The following is a 16242-nucleotide window of genomic DNA, read 5'->3' as shown; positions in this document are numbered from 1 at the left end:
TTTGTTAACCTTGATCCCAGCTAGATACAATAGCAGGAGGAAAGGTTCGCCCTCTTATCCATTGTAATTTAAAAGGCTAAACTGATCCTAGATCAGCACTCCTCTACTCTGAGATGCTTTGTGAATACAGGCCCAGCAGGGCAATGGCTGTTATCTGACTATTATCACCCTCTGAATTGTTACCATCAAATGAAATTGTATTTATCACATGCTCCGAATACAACCAGTGTAGACCTTACCGTGAAATGATTACATATAAGCCCTTAACCAACAATGCAAAGTTTAAGAAATATAAGAGTTAAGAAAATATTCACTAAATAAACAAACAGTTTTAAAAGTAACACCAAATAGCAATAATGAGGCTATATACAGGGGGTGCCGGTACCGAGTCTATGTGCGGGGGCACCGTATACTGCAGGCAGCCAGAGGGAGTGTACTGGGCTTATTCTTAGCCCTCTCTATCTGCTCCTCTGTGTGGTGCCAACTGCCAAATGGATACGTAGAGGAATGATCCACTAAGAACATTGGAATATTATCAATCCTCCGACTAACATGGGAGCCACTGGATGCATCCCATATGAGACCCTATTACCTATATATAGTGTACTTCTTTTGACGAGGGCCTTTCGGGACGCACCCTGTGACAGATGTGCTGCTACTGGGGCTAGACGATGAAGTTCTGGAGGAGAGCCAAGCAGGTCTGGGACCAATGCCAGGGTACTACCACAGCCCCCCAACACACACACACACACACACACACACACACACACACACACACACACACACACACACACACACACACACACACACACACACACACACACACACACACACACACACACACACACACACACACACACACACACACACACACACACACACACACACACCCTCAGGCCTGCCTAAGCCAGGCAGGTATAATATGCTCTGCCTTGCTTTTCTCTGAATTGGACGGCACTTCACCAGGTCTGATAATGCCCTCTTAATAGCCCACTGAACACACAGACACTCTTTGTAACAACACATTCAAATGAGATGAAACATGGTGTGTTGATATTGTTGACCATAGCAGTAGATACAAAGATAACTTCAAGAATTTTCACATTCCATTTCACAAATCTCTTAGCAGATGTTTTGGTTTTAATGTGTGAACCGGGAAAGTTAATTCTATAAAGCTGCTCATTTAAACTTTGACGAAGAAGAATTGACATACAGTACATTTGGACCCAACCCTGTCTCTTTATAACGTGCTGGAGCTCTGAAGTGGTTTGTTTCACAAGTCAACGGGAGGTTGGTGAAGCATCTGGCAACCAGATGATAGTGGTTTATACCTACAGTAGTATCTTTAACCTTGTTGTCTCTCATTTCCTCCCAGAACAGGGGAAATCTGCCTCAGGCTTGTCATGGCTTGCAAGCGAACAATAAATATCTGTATTCAGTATGAGTTAGCTAACTACATAGAAGGTAGAATGTTATTACGGTAACAATTTGCCTAGTTAAATAAAGGTTAAATAAAACATTTACAAATAATTCTGGTAACAATTGAATGTACCCGTCTCAGGCTTGGAGTATTCCAGACACAGGATCTCTGAGTCGTGGGCCTGAACGTTCAGAATCTCCCCCATGCTCTCTAGATCGTGGATCCTGCAACAGCAAACAGAACAAAATAGTACTAGATTAGTCCTGTTATGCTCCCATAACAACACAATTTTGTTTTTACGAGGAGCACACTGTTACAGGTCAGTCTCGCCACACACAGAGACACCGCTGGGCTGCAGTAAAATGCAGAGTAGACCGCCATCATTCACTTTTGCGTGACAAAGTTAATTAACAAAAAATAGTCTTGGTGTTAACTGGGTCAGCATCTATCCATCCAGTGATGTGGACAGAGAGTCAGCTAGGCTGCTGCCTGAATGGACACCAGCCTACTCCAACCCCAATTAACATTACCACACGTACACGCTCACACACACACCCTCCCAGGAGTCTAGTTAGGGAATTTCATTAGGACATAGAGGTGCTGAGTCCTGAGGGGTAGTGAAGGAAAACAAGGCTCTCTCTGGGACGGCATAGCAGGGGTACTGTACCTCAGGGTTTACCCTGATGAAGGTCTACTGACCCAAACATTCATTAGTTTAAAAGGGATCCAATCAATTGTTTGTGGAGTAATCAAGAACACCAGTGTGCTAGAGTTTCTCATTCTACAACAGTTTCTTCCATAGACTTTAAACTACAGGTGTGCGAACAAACCGCTCTTTTTCTCCAACAGTACCTCAAGGTGCCGGTCCGGTCGCCCGATGCCAGGTGCTGCCCGTCTGGGCTGACACACATGGTCCTGATGCCCGTCCTGGTCTCGGAGGTCTGAGGGTCGGCCTTCTCTCCGTTCCCCGAGTTGAGGCACTCTGTGTCCAGCAGGCCGGCCGTGTTGTTGTCCATGTAGATGATCTTCTGGAGGTCCTGGACAGACGGAGAGAAGGGGGGTTATTAGCTGAGAATTTGGGGGGGTGCGCAACAGCGTCAGTTTCCCCCTCTTAAAGCAAAACAAAATATTTTTTTATAACTAAAACAAGATTGACCACAGTTTGCCGTTTCCAAAGGGAACACACGAGTCATAGTGGGCAGAACAAGAAGGAGGTGGGCAGAGCCAAACACACACTAGTGAGATCCTATTGGTCCATTCTAGTATACATCTGCATATTTCCGTTAGGGAACACCTACTCTGTGAAATGCACGTGTGCAATACCTCAATTCACCTTTGCACTCTTTCTAAACAACAGCATTTGTAGTCTGTTCTGTTCAGAACATATTCTAGTTTTGGGAACAGGAAAGTTTATTGAGATCAAATGATGAGAAGATTTACAGAATGTCGGCCAAAATCCATCTTATTACATCTTCTCCCACTGCCCGCCAGTGGGCTTCCTCTCACTACCGTATTTGGTAGTGAGTGGAAACACCAACAGGATGCTTCACATTTATACATCCAGTGAAATATCTCTCTCATTGTTCTATCTGTGGCATAACTCAGGATTCAAAAGTTCTTGAGTAGAAATACTTTGCATCAAAACTCAATCAGCAGTCATTCATATTGAGATCAGGGTTTAGATAAAGGGTGTGTGAGAGTGAGACAGACGCACGTTGCTGATGACGTTGCGGCTAAGAGTTGTGTTGTGTCCATCAGTGTTCCAGAGCCGGACAGTATTGTCTGAAGAACAGCTGAGGAAGGAGCCTGGAGGCAAACAGGGCTGCCTGCCATCACTTACCCTGTCTGGGTACACCTGTACAGGTACAGAGGAAATGAAACATCAGTAGACCTGTCTAGGAGAGATGATGTAAATATGAATCTACATACATTTTGGGTACACCTGACAGGTACAGAGGACACGGAAAGATTTGTTCTAAACTAGCGTATGCACATCCAGATAGATTCCAGCTGCTGGTGGGACAAATGGCTTCATCGAAAATAAAAAGATAACCGCACGCGGTTTAACAATATACAGTACATTCAGAAAGTATTGACCCTTGACTTTTTCCACACTTTGTTACGTTACAGCCTTATTCTAAAATAGATTCAATAACATCCTCATCAATCTACACACACTACCCCATAATGACAAAGCAAAAACAGGTTTAGACATTTTGGCAAAAGTATAAAAATAGCTTATTTATAAAAGTACTTACACCCTTTGCTATGACACTTGAAATTGTGCTCAGGTACATGCTATTCCATTGATCATCCTGTTCCATTGATCATGCTTGAGATGGTTCTACAACTTGATTGGAGTCCAACTGTGGTAAATTCAATTGATTGGACATGATTTGTAAAGGCACACACCTGTCTATATAAAGGTCCCACTGTTAACAGCGCATGTCAGAGCAAAAACCAAGCCATGCCGTTGAAGGAAATGTCCGTAGAGCTCCAAGACAGGATTGTGTCGAGGCACAGATTTGGGGAAGGGTACCAAAACATTTCTGCAGCATTGAAGGTCCCCAAGAACACAGTGGCCTCCATCATTCTTAAAAGGAAGACGTTTGGAACCACCAAGACACTTTCTAGAGCCGGCCACCCGGCCAAACTGAGCATTCGGGTGAGAAGGGCCTTGTTAAGGGAGGTGACCAAGAACCCGATGGTCACTCTGACAGAGCTCCAGCGTTCATATGTAGAGATGGGAGAACCTTCCAGAAGGACAACCATCTCTGCAGCACTCCACCAATCAGGCCATTATGGTAGAGTGATCAGATGGAAGCCACTCCTCAGTAAAACGCACATGACAGCCCGCTTGGAGTTTGCCAAAGGACACCTAAAGACTCTCAGACCATGAGAAACAAGATTCTCTGGTCTGATGAAACCAAGATTGAACTCTTTGGCCTAAATGCCAAGCATCACATCTGGAGGAAACCTGGCACCATCCCTACGGTGAAGCATAGTGGTGGTGGCAGCATCATGTTGTGGGGATGTTTTTCAGCTGTAGGGATTGGGAGACTCGTCAGGATTGAGGGAAAGAGGAACGGAGCAAAGTACAGAGATATCCTTGATGAAAACCTGTTCCAGAGCACTCAGGACCTCAGACTGGGGGGAAGTTTAACCTTCCAACAGGACAACGACCCTAAGCACACAACCAAGACAATGCAGGAGTGGCTTCGGGACAAGACTCTGAATGTCCTTGAATGGCCCAGCCAGAGCCCGGACTTGAACCCGATCGAACATCTCTGGAGAGACCTGAAAATAGCTGTACAGCGACGCTCCCCATCTAACCTGACTAACCGGATCTGCAGAGAAGAATGGGGGAAACTCCCCAAATACAGGTGTGCCAAGCTTGTAGTGTCATACCCAAGAAAACTCAAGGCTGTACTTTCTGCCACTTTCTACTTTCTGTCTGAATACTTAAGTAAATGTGATTTCAGTTGTTGTTTTTTTATAAATGTGCAAATAAGGCTGTAACGTAACAAAATGTGAAAAAAGTAAAGGGGTCTGAATACTTTCCGAATGCACTGTATATGAGACCACCATTCAACAGTGTGCAACAGGTATCTTGTTTATTTTCTACATGTAAAACGATCTCTACACAGGGAGTAAAGAGCAACATGTTCCTCCAGGCCTCCCTCCCGCCTTACCTCGACGTTCCACACGCAGGCCGAGTGGTAAAGGGCGGAGTAGACCTTGCCCACTTTGCGGAGGTCCCGTACGTCCCACACGTACAGGCTGTGGTCGTTGTAGACACAGGACAGCCAGCGGCTCGCAGGGTCATAAGATACAGCCACCGTGTCTGGACACCGGGCGTCCATCTTGTGGCTGAAGAGGTGACTGGAGGGAGGGAGAGTTAGGATATAATAACACTGTAATACTCTAATAAAATAAATATATATATTGAATTTATAAAGCACTTTTCCAGAACCCAGAGATACTTTATAGTTACAGTACAAGCTAACCCAATTCAGTGGTTATGAGAAAAGCCCAGCTATTGGCTGGGCTGGCATCCCTTTACCAACAATTTAATGGTTGTGTTTTTGGCCAGAGCATAATGTGCCTGCCTACTGGAGAGGTCTTGCCCGTCTATGGAGTTTCCCACAGAAACTTCTATAAACAGTAGTGAGCTGACCTTGATGGCTTCACTTAATAGCAGCTTCGACATGACCTACACAGCCATCTATGGGTCCTGGTCAAAAGTAATACACCGAATAGGGAAAAGGGTGTAATTTGGGATGCAAACATGCAGTAAGTTATTCCATTGGTGGGATTTTTCACAACCCACACAAACATGCTACATACATGATTATTCAGCTAATCTGTTATAACATCTGGGGTCTATTGTCAGGAAGTCAGTTGAACAGGGAAATGAACCAGCAGCATTCCAGACTCTGCATTCACTTAGTCCATATTTATGAGGAGAAGAACTAACTCTCAGAGGAATCTCTGTCCGTCTTACTGAAGGCATCAACAACAAAATGTTGATTTAAAAAGAGATTGAGTGGGATACAGGAATACAAAACAATGACATTTAACTCCAGCTGGGCCCACGTGCATCCTGGATGAACAGGAAATCATTAAAGGGTATGTTGTGTAGTTGGTTTGCTTTGTATTTGCATAAGTATGTAGAGTATGATGCTGTATGAGAACAAGATACCACACAACCCACACCGCTCTGGCTAACCAACAGGACAGACAGAGACTGTTCTCACTTCCCACAGTCAAAAAGACACCATTTAAATACTTCATTCACGACCAGGGCGACTTTTAAAAGTCATAATGTTGACAAAAAACAGGTTCTCTCATATCCATTTTTCCCCTATGTCACTATATAGGCAATTACAGCCCCAATTGATTATAAAATATGAATTATTGCACACATAAAAACCTCTGTACGTCGTCTGCAATGTGTGGAGGTTAAGGTCAGGGACACTCACCTAGCCTCCACAACGGTGGCGATGTCTGTGCCCAGGCAGTGTGGGCGTGGCAGGGTACAGATGAAGTGTAGGTTGACGGGGCTGAAGGCCCTAACCGTGCCGTCGGCACAGCCACAGAAGATCAGTTCGTCCGTCACAGACAGAGATGTGGCCTGACTGGTCTGCAGGGCAGAGGAGGATGGTTAGAGAGGACACACTTACTGTCCACTACGTAAAACACACACGGCAGGGTTTCCTCCACTACAGGATGTAGAGAAGACAGGACAGGGACCCGCCTGGCTCCATTCCCTTCTGCCTCACTAGAGCAACACATAGGGAATAGGGTGCTATTTGGGATGCAGCCCAGTACTTCAGGGAAATGAAGTGCAGAGACAGCAGAAAATAGCTACAGTACTGTCTGTTAATGATATTGAACATATTAAATTGAAGACCATTGCCAGAGAGGCACCAAAGAACCCACTAGGAACTAGCAGTCACAGTGTTTCCCATAGGGTTTTTTTCAGCAGCGGCGGCAAGGTTAGACCCAACATTTTAAATGTCCAGCTCTTGGCCGTAGAAACAATATTTCCTGAAATTCTAGCTTTTTTGCATTGGGGCGGAGAAAAAATTTGTTTTTTTTTTTGTTCTTACGCCATCTGTGACTCAAATATTATAACAAAATCAATGGGGGCCACATTCCATGACATTTGGGGAATTTTTTGATTCTCCCTGAAGTCTAGTTTTTATTTTTGATAGTTCTCAAAAATGATCTAATTTAAAAATACCACACATCATATATTTCACTGTGGTGAAGGAGATGGGATATGGTATCCACTCCATGAACCACACAACAGATATTTCACTGTGGTGAAGGAGATGGGATATGGTATCCACTCCATGAACCACACATCATATATTTCACTGTGGTGAAGGAGATGGGATATGGTATCCACTCCATGAACCACACAACAGATATTTCACTGTGGTGAAGGAGATGGGATATGGTATCCACTCCATGAACCACACATCATATATTTCACTGTGGTGAAGGAGATGGGATATGGTTTCCACTCCATGAACCACACATCATATATTTCACTGTGGTGAAGGAGATGGGATATGGTCTCCACTCCATGAACCACACATCATATATTTCACTGTGGTGAAGGAGATGGGATATGGTATCCACTCCATGAACCACACATCATATATTTCACTGTGGTGAAGGAGATGGGCTATGGTCTCCACTCCATGAACCACACATCATATATTTCACTGTGGTGAAGGAGATGGGATATGGTCTCCACTCCATGAACCACACATCATATATTTCACTGTGGTGAAGGAGATGGGATATGGTATCCACTCCATGAACCACACATCATATATTTCACTGTGGTGAAGGAGATGGGATATGGTATCCACTCCATGAACCACACATCATATATTTCACTGTGGTGAAGGAGATGGGATATGGTATCCACTCCATGAACCACACATCATATATTTCACTGTGGTGAAGGAGATGGGATATGGTATCCACTCCATGAACCACACATCATATATTTCACTGTGGTGAAGGAGATGGGATATGGTATCCACTCCATGAACCACACATCATATATTTCACTGTGGTGAAGGAGATGGGATATGGTTTCCACTCCATGAACCACACATCATATATTTCACTGTGGTGAAGGAGATGGGATATGGTCTCCACTCCATGAACCACACATCATATATTTCACTGTGGTGAAGGAGATGGGATATGGTATCCACTCCATGAACCACACATCATATATTTCACTGTGGTGAAGGAGATGGGATATGGTCTCCACTCCATGAACCACACATCATATATTTCACTGTGGTGAAGGAGATGGGATATGGTCTCCACTCCATGAACCACACATCATATATTTCACTGTGGTGAAGGAGATGGGCTATGGTCTCCACTCCATGAACCACACATCATATATTTCACTGTGGTGAAGGAGATGGGATATGGTATCCACTCCATGAACCACACATCATATATTTCACTGTGGTGAAGGAGATGGGATATGGTATCCACTCCATGAACCACACATCATATATTTCACTGTGGTGAAGGAGATGGGATATGGTATCCACTCCATGAACCACACATCATATATTTCACTGTGGTGAAGGAGATGGGATATGGTCTCCACTCCATGAACCACACATCATATATTTCACTGTGGTGAAGGAGATGGGATATGGTCTCCACTCCATGAACCACACATCATATATTTCACTGTGGTGAAGGAGATGGGATATGGTATCCACTCCATGAACCACACATCATATATTTCACTGTGGTGAAGGAGATGGGATATGGTATCCACTCCATGAACCACACATCATATATTTCACTGTGGTGAAGGAGATGGGATATGGTATCCACTCCATGAACCACACATCATATATTTCACTGTGGTGAAGGAGATGGGATATGGTTTCCACTCCATGAACCACACATCATATATTTCACTGTGGTGAAGGAGATGGGATATGGTATCCACTCCATGAACCACACAACAGATATTTCACTGTGGTGAAGGAGATGGGATATGGTATCCACTCCATGAACCACACATCATATATTTCACTGTGGTGAAGGAGATGGGATATGGTATCCACTCCATGAACCACACAACAGATATTTCACTGTGGTGAAGGAGATGGGATATGGTATCCACTCCATGAACCACACATCATATATTTCACTGTGGTGAAGGAGATGGGATATGGTATCCACTCCATGAACCACACAACAGATATTTCACTGTGGTGAAGGAGATGGGATATGGTATCCACTCCATGAACCACACAACAGATCCAGATCTAGGCATCCAGCTTGAAAATAACAACACACTTACAATTTACCAGAATGATGCTTGAAATGATGAATAACAGTAACTCAGTCAGGCATGCAGCCCAGAATGGACACAGCTTTTTCTCCAAGTCTAATAACATTCATTTACTAAATGTTTTTTTTTATACATTCTCCACTTGGGTTGCATGCTGTGTTTTCCCAGTCAGTGCACTGCTAACTACGGCATGCCAGAGAAGCAACCATCTTAGAAGGGGAGAAAACAAAATATACGAAAGTGGCAGCTTCAAGTGGCCTCTGGGGAAGAGTGTAGTTGTGACATAGGATGATCCCGCTCATGGCCTACAGCAGATAAGATATGCAGTTCATGTGAAGGGATGAAAGACATGTCCTAGTTGGATGTTGTAGAACAGGCTAGATCACAGCCTGCTTTTAAATTAATCCACACTGGTAGCTTCACAGTGAGAATGTTAAGAGCGTAAATTAATGAAGTCAGTTTTGAGATGAGCAGCTTGAGTGGAGAGGTTGATATCAGCTGTCTGATAGGCCAGGATGGAATGTGATGGAGTAGCTGCAGTTGAGACAGAACAAGCATTGTAGTGTGTTTTCTCTCTCTCTCTCTCTCTCTCTCTCTCTCTCTCTCTCTCTCTCTCTCTCTCTCTCTCTCTCTCTCTCTCTCTCTCTCTCTCTCTCTCTCTCTCTCTCTCTCTCTCTCTCTCTCTCTCTCTCTCTCTCTCTCTCTCTCTCTCTCTCTCTCTCTCTCTCTCTCTCTCTCTCTCTCTCTCTTCTCTCTCTTCTCTCTCTCTCTTCTCTCTCTCTTCTCTCTCTCTCTCTCTCTCTCTTCTCTCTCTCCCTCTCTCTCCCTCTCTCTCTCTCCCTCTCTCTCTCCCTCTCCTCTCTCCCTCTCTCTCCTCCCTCTCCCCCTCCCTCTCCCCTCCCCTCCCTCCCTCCCTCCCACAAAAGCATGACTGTGCACCCAATTCAGCCCTGTTAGCAGGAAGGTAGCAGAGTGGGGTTACAATCATGTGGTACAAGTTCAGGAAAAGGTTGTTGTGACCTCAGAGCTGGTTTGATCGTAATGCTGCATGGATTCTGTAGCCGGAGAGGCAGGGAGCCTAGTGGTTAAGAGTGTTGGGACAGTAACCAAAAGGTCACTGGTTCTGTCGATGTGCCCTTGAGCAAGGCACTTAACAATAATCACTCCTGTTACTCGCTCTGGATAAGAGCTTCTGCTAAATGACTAAAATGTAAAATGTAATGTAAAACTGTAAAAGCTGACTGTTTGACTGATAATTCCCATGCAGTACATTACAGCTAAAACCCACAAACAGAGTATCCCTCAAGTCAACATCATTTTCTCAGGCCCTCAGAACTTGAGGTGGGCACGAGCAGTGATGTGAGCAGTATCTAAGGCCTAGGGTGGAAACACTGATGAGTTCATGTTTGTTCTCACACCAAAGTAAAGGGACCAGTGATGTGAGCAGTGATGCTGATAATGGCATCACATTGACCACAGCTTGTCATGTGAATTAATGTCAGCCTATAGCGAAAGGTGGTGCTCACATCCTTCTGTAGCTCAGTTGGTAGAGCATGGCGCTTGTAACGCCAGGGTAGTGGGTTCGATTCCCGGGACCACCCATACGTAGAATGTATGCACACATGACTGTAAGTCGCTTTGGATAAAAGAGTCTGCTAAATATTATTATTTATATTATTATTATTATTATTATTATTATTATATTATCACACACCAATGGGGTGGAATGTCAAAGGCATGATAGAATGCAGCATTCTGAGAAACCCTCCAATTGGATGCTCAGGGGAAACGGAGGGGGCGGGGAATAACTTTCAGCTGATGTGACATGGAACTGCAGGACAGGCAATGGACAGACTTACTGTGACACTGTCGTTCTTCTGGACAGTGTGAGAGGAGGAAAAAGCACAACAACACTGATATTAGACAGACAGCAGCATGAAAGGTCAAATTAATACTCCACCAACACGAGCCAGTTGTCTGTCTATAATTTACCTTTATACAGAAGTGAAAGCTGTGTTTTGTAGGACTAGATTACATGTAGAATGAGGAATATTTTATTTTTTTGAAGTAGCTCAGTCAAGTGAAAGTTTGAAACTGTGCCACATATAGATTGAAAGGGGGTTATATTCTAATCTGATCATGCATTAGAAAGCTGTGATAAATCACTAACTCTCTCTCTCTGACAACATTTACACATAATCGTTACAATAGTGATACATCTCCATTCATTCAGACAGTTTTAGACAAAACGATTCAGTGCTACCCTACGCCTGTGGATACAGCCAGGCAGCTAGTCTCAGTGAAACAGGGAAGTAGCCTACTGCCTGAATTTGTCCAATAAACTGGAATATGTCATCAAATTCAGGGTTTCATTTTTAGTTTATATGCCTTTTCAACCCTACAGAGGAATACTTATGATTATAATTATTGAGTCAAGGAAGCCGATTCTTGATTTTATGAATTTGTCTTATAACAAGTCTCATGTCTGTTTTCGGTTGCAAAAGGTTTTGCTACATTGTGTCCTTAATGAACGTGACGACAGAGTCTACTAACTCACCCTTAGCTCCACCCATTTGTCCAGCAGGCGTTTGTCACTGAACTCGCAGAGCAGGCCCGAGGAGGTGATGCAGAAGGTGCTGCCGGCTTTACGACCCTTCCCACATGCCACGTCACTGAAGAAGTTGTTCCTCAGCTCCCCCAGGAGCCCCGAGCGACCCAGCAGAGGAACCGTGGCGTTCACCTAGCAGACGGACAGAGGGAGGCAGGGAGGGAAAAAGGAATGGAGAGATGGTTAGAGAGACATTGCTATGGGGTCTGATAGATCTAGTCCATCAGTTTGTTATGTTGTCCCAAACCCCGGGATGTAAGACCTTCTATACGGCCTCAACATGGCTATTGAAGTTGATGTGTGACATTTGTCTTTATTCTAATAACTTGAGCGATTAGAGAGACGTTTCCCTGACTGTTCTTCTGACCTCCAACCCAGTGCCGTACATATTTGTTACCTTCCAACAATAAACATTTCCTTTATGAAAGTCTTATAAATTGAAAAATTATTTCTACAGCTTATTAGCATACACCTAATATGTTGCCAAGAAACTGAAGATCTCGTACAATGCTGTGTACTACTCCCTTCAAAGAACGGAGCAAACTGGCCCTAACCAGAATAGAAAGACGAGTAGGAAGCCCTGGTGCACAACTGAGCAAGAGGACAAGTACATTAGAGTGTCTAGTTTGAGAAACAGTACTGGCCCTAACCAGAATAGAAATACGAGTAGGAAGCCCCGGTGCACAACTGAGCAAGAGGACAAGTACATTAGAGTGTCTAGTTTGAGAAACAGACGCCTCACAAGTCCTCAACTGGCAGCTTCATAAATAGTACAGGCAAATCACCAGTCTCAACGTCAACAGTGAAGAGGCGACTCCAGGATGCTGGCCTTCTAGACAGAGTTGCAAAGAAAAAGCAATAGACTGGACAATAAAAATAAAACATTAAGATGGGCAAAATAACACAGACACTGGACAGAGGAAGATTGGAAAAAGTTATGGACAGACGGATCTAAGTTTGAGGTGTTCGGATCACAAAGAAGAACATTCGTGAGACAGAAAAAAATGAAGATGCTGGAGGAGTGCTTGACGCTATCTGTCTAGCATGGTGGAGGCAATGTGATGGTCTGGGGGTGCTGTGGTGGTGGTAAAATGGGATATTTGTACAGGGTAAAAGGGATCTTGAAGGAGGAAGGTTATCACTCCATTTTGCAACGCCATGCCAAACCCTGTGGACGGAGCTTAATTGGGCCAGTTTCCTCCTACAACAGGACAATGACCCAAAACACAGCTTCAAACTATGCAATAACTACTTAGGGAAGAAGCAGTGAGCTGGCATTCTGTCTATAATGGAGTGGCCAGCACAGTCACCGAATCTCAACCCTATTGTGCTATTGTGGGAGCAGCTTGACCGCATGGTACGTAGAAGTGCCCATCAAGCCAATCCAACTTGTGAGAGGTGCTTCAGGAAGCATGGGGTGACATCTCTTCAGATTACCTCAACAAATTGACAACTAGAATGCCAAAGGTCTGCAAGGCTATAATTGCTGCAAATGGAGGATTAAATGACGAAAGCAAAGTGTGAAGGACACAATTCATTTTCAAATTAAAAATAATTATTTATAACCTTGTCAACATCTTGACTATATTTCCTATTCATTTTGCAACTCATTTCATGTATGTTTTCATGGAAAACAAGGACATTTCTAAGTGACCCCAAACTTTTCAACGGTAGTGTATATCCATATCAACATTTATACTGAACAAAAATATAAACACAATATGCAAGAATTCAAGATTTTAGTCCCTTACAGTTCATAGAAGGAAATCGGTCAAGTGAAATAAATTCATTAGGCCCTAATCTATGGATTTCACATGACTGGGCAGGGGCGCAGAGGCCCACCCACTTGGGAGCCAAGTCTACCCACTGGGGAGCCAGGCTCAACCAATCAGAATATGTTTTTCCCTACAAAAGGGCTTTATAACAGACAGAAATACTTCTCAGCAACAGCTCTGTTGGACATTCCTGCAGTCAGCATGCCAATTGCACACTCCCTCAAAACTTGAGACATCGGTGGCATTGTGTTGTGTGACAAAACTGCACATTTTAGAGTGGCCTTTTATTGTCCCCAGCACAAGGAGCACCTGTGTAATGATCATGCTGTTTAATCAGTTTCTTGATATGCCACATCTGTCAGGTGGATGGACTATCTTGGCAAAGGAAAAATGCTCACTAACAGGGATGAACACAAATTTGTGCACAACATTGTAGAGAAATAAGCTTGTGTGTATGGAACATTTCTGGGATTTCTGGGATCTTTCATGAGTTTAAACTCATGAAAAATGGGACCAACACTTTACATGTTGTGTTTATATTTTTGTTCAGTATAGTTGTATCCATGTTGAGGCTATATAGTGTTTGTTTACATTGTTTACAAACATTGGCTTATATTTGGGGTTCTGATCGTGTACGACAGGTGAACTAAGCTCAGGAGGCATTTATACATTATATTCTTCAGGAAACAATCAATGAGCACATATCATTCATTTACATCAAAAATGGATGTAGCAACTGCACACTGCCCAGTTAAGAAATGTTGTTGTTGGTGTGACTGTGTGGATACCTTGGATGATTTGGTGTGACTGTGTGGATACCTTGGATGATTTGGTGTGACTGTGTGGATACCTTGGATGATTTGGTGTGACTGTGTGAATACCTTGGATGATTTGGTGTGACTGTGTGAATACCTTGGATGATTTGGTGTGACTGTGTGAATACCTTGGATGATTTGGTGTGACTGTGTGAATACCTTGGATGATTTGGTGTGACTGTGTGAATACCTTGGATGATTTGGTGTGACTGTGTGAATACCTTGGATGATTTGGTGTGACTGTGTGAATACCTTGGATGATTTGGTGTGACTGTGTGGATACCTTGGATGATTTGGTGTGACTGTGTGGATACCTTGGATGGTTTGGTGTGACTGTGTGAATACCTTGGATGATTTGGTGTGACTGCGTGGATACCTTGGATGATTTGGTGTGACTGTGTGGATACCTTGGATGATTTGGTGTGACTGTGTGAATACCTTGGATGATTTGGTGTGACTGTGTGAATACCTTGGATGATTTGGTGTGACTGTGTGAATACCTTGGACGATTTGGTGTGATCCAGGTACCAGAACTTGACGTGCCTGTTCCCTGCCGTGACAAAGTAGTTGCTGTCATCTGAGAAGGACACAGCTGTGACTTTACTGGACACCTTGTTGGCTGCCACCACTATGTTTTTCTGAGCAGAGAAGAAGAGCACAGAACAGAACTTTAGATCAACGGTGGATTTATACTTTGTCCTCAGACAAGAATCAAGTAAAAATAGTATAAAACATTGAAGGGTAGCTCAAAAACAGCACTTAGCATTTTCCACTATAACGGTCTAGTGCATTTGGAAAGTATTCAGACATTTTCAACATTTTGTTATATTACAGCCTTAATCTAAATTGTATTTTTAATCTCTTCTCAATCTACACACAATACCCCATAATGACAAAGCGAAATGTATTAAAAATAAAAATAATTACCATAAGTATTCAGACCCTTTTCTATGACACTCAAAAATGAGCTCAGATGCTTCCTGTTTCCACTAATCATCCTTGAGATGTTTCTAGAACATGATTTGAGTCCAGCTATAATATACTCAATTGATTGGACATGATTTGAAAGGCACACACCTGTCTATATAAGGTCCCACAGTTGACAGTGCATGTCAGAGCAAAAACCAAGGCATGAGGTTGAAGGAATTGTCCATAGAGCTCCGAGACAGGATTGTGTAGCAGTACCAATCTGGGGAAAGGTACCAAAAAATGTATGCAGCATTGAAGGTCCCCAAGAACACAGTGGCCTCCATCAATCTTAAATGAAAGATGTTTGGAACCACCAAGACTCTTTCTAGAGCTGACCGCCCGGCCAAACTGACCAATCAGGGGAGAAGAGCCTTGGTCAGCGAGGTGACCAAGAACCCGATGGTCACCCTGACAGAGCTCCAGAGTTCCTTTGTGGAGATGGGAGAACATTCCAGAAGGACAACCATCTCTGCAGCACTCCACCAATCAGGCCTTTATGGTAGAGTGGTCAGACGGAAGCCACTCCTCGGTAAAAGGCACATGACAGCCCGCTTGGAGTTTGCCAAAAGGCACCTAAAGGACTCTCAGTCCATGAGAAACAAGACTCTCTGGTCTGATGAAACCAAGATTGAACTCTTTGGCCTGAATGCCAAGCATCACATCTGGAGGAAACCTGGCACCATCCCTACAGTGAAGCATGGTGGTGGTGGCAGCGTCATGCTGTGGGGATGTTTTTTAGTGGCAGAGACGTGGAGACTAGTCAGGATCGAGGCAAAGATGAACAGCGCAAAGTACAGAGA

At 43.8% G+C, this 16242-nt stretch overlaps 1 protein-coding gene across 4 annotated transcripts in view; it reads right to left on the bottom strand.

Moving 5' to 3' along the window:
- LOC118369058 (mitogen-activated protein kinase-binding protein 1-like) overlaps positions 1 to 16242 on the bottom strand; it is a 62850-nt gene that overhangs the window by 22386 nt on the left and 24222 nt on the right. For 3 of the 4 annotated variants that reach the window (XM_052496662.1, XM_052496663.1, XM_052496664.1), the window contains exons 6-13: positions 14974 to 15111; positions 11833 to 12015; positions 11135 to 11152; positions 6403 to 6563; positions 5113 to 5302; positions 3135 to 3275; positions 2273 to 2457; positions 1553 to 1644 (exon numbers count right to left, since the gene is read on the bottom strand). In XM_052496662.1, coding sequence (XP_052352622.1) covers positions 1553 to 1644; positions 2273 to 2457; positions 3135 to 3275; positions 5113 to 5302; positions 6403 to 6563; positions 11135 to 11152; positions 11833 to 12015; positions 14974 to 15111 — 1108 coding nt within the window. The remainder of the gene's footprint in view (positions 1 to 1552; positions 1645 to 2272; positions 2458 to 3134; positions 3276 to 5112; positions 5303 to 6402; positions 6564 to 11134; positions 11153 to 11832; positions 12016 to 14973; positions 15112 to 16242) is intronic. The other variant, XM_052496665.1, reaches the window with a different exon arrangement.

This window comes from Oncorhynchus keta, chromosome 35 (assembly GCF_023373465.1).
Source record: "Oncorhynchus keta strain PuntledgeMale-10-30-2019 chromosome 35, Oket_V2, whole genome shotgun sequence".
Classification (NCBI taxonomy): Eukaryota; Metazoa; Chordata; class Actinopteri; order Salmoniformes; family Salmonidae; genus Oncorhynchus; species Oncorhynchus keta.
The sequence above is the reverse complement of the archived record's forward strand: the minus strand, read 5'-3'. Positions and strand labels throughout refer to the sequence as shown.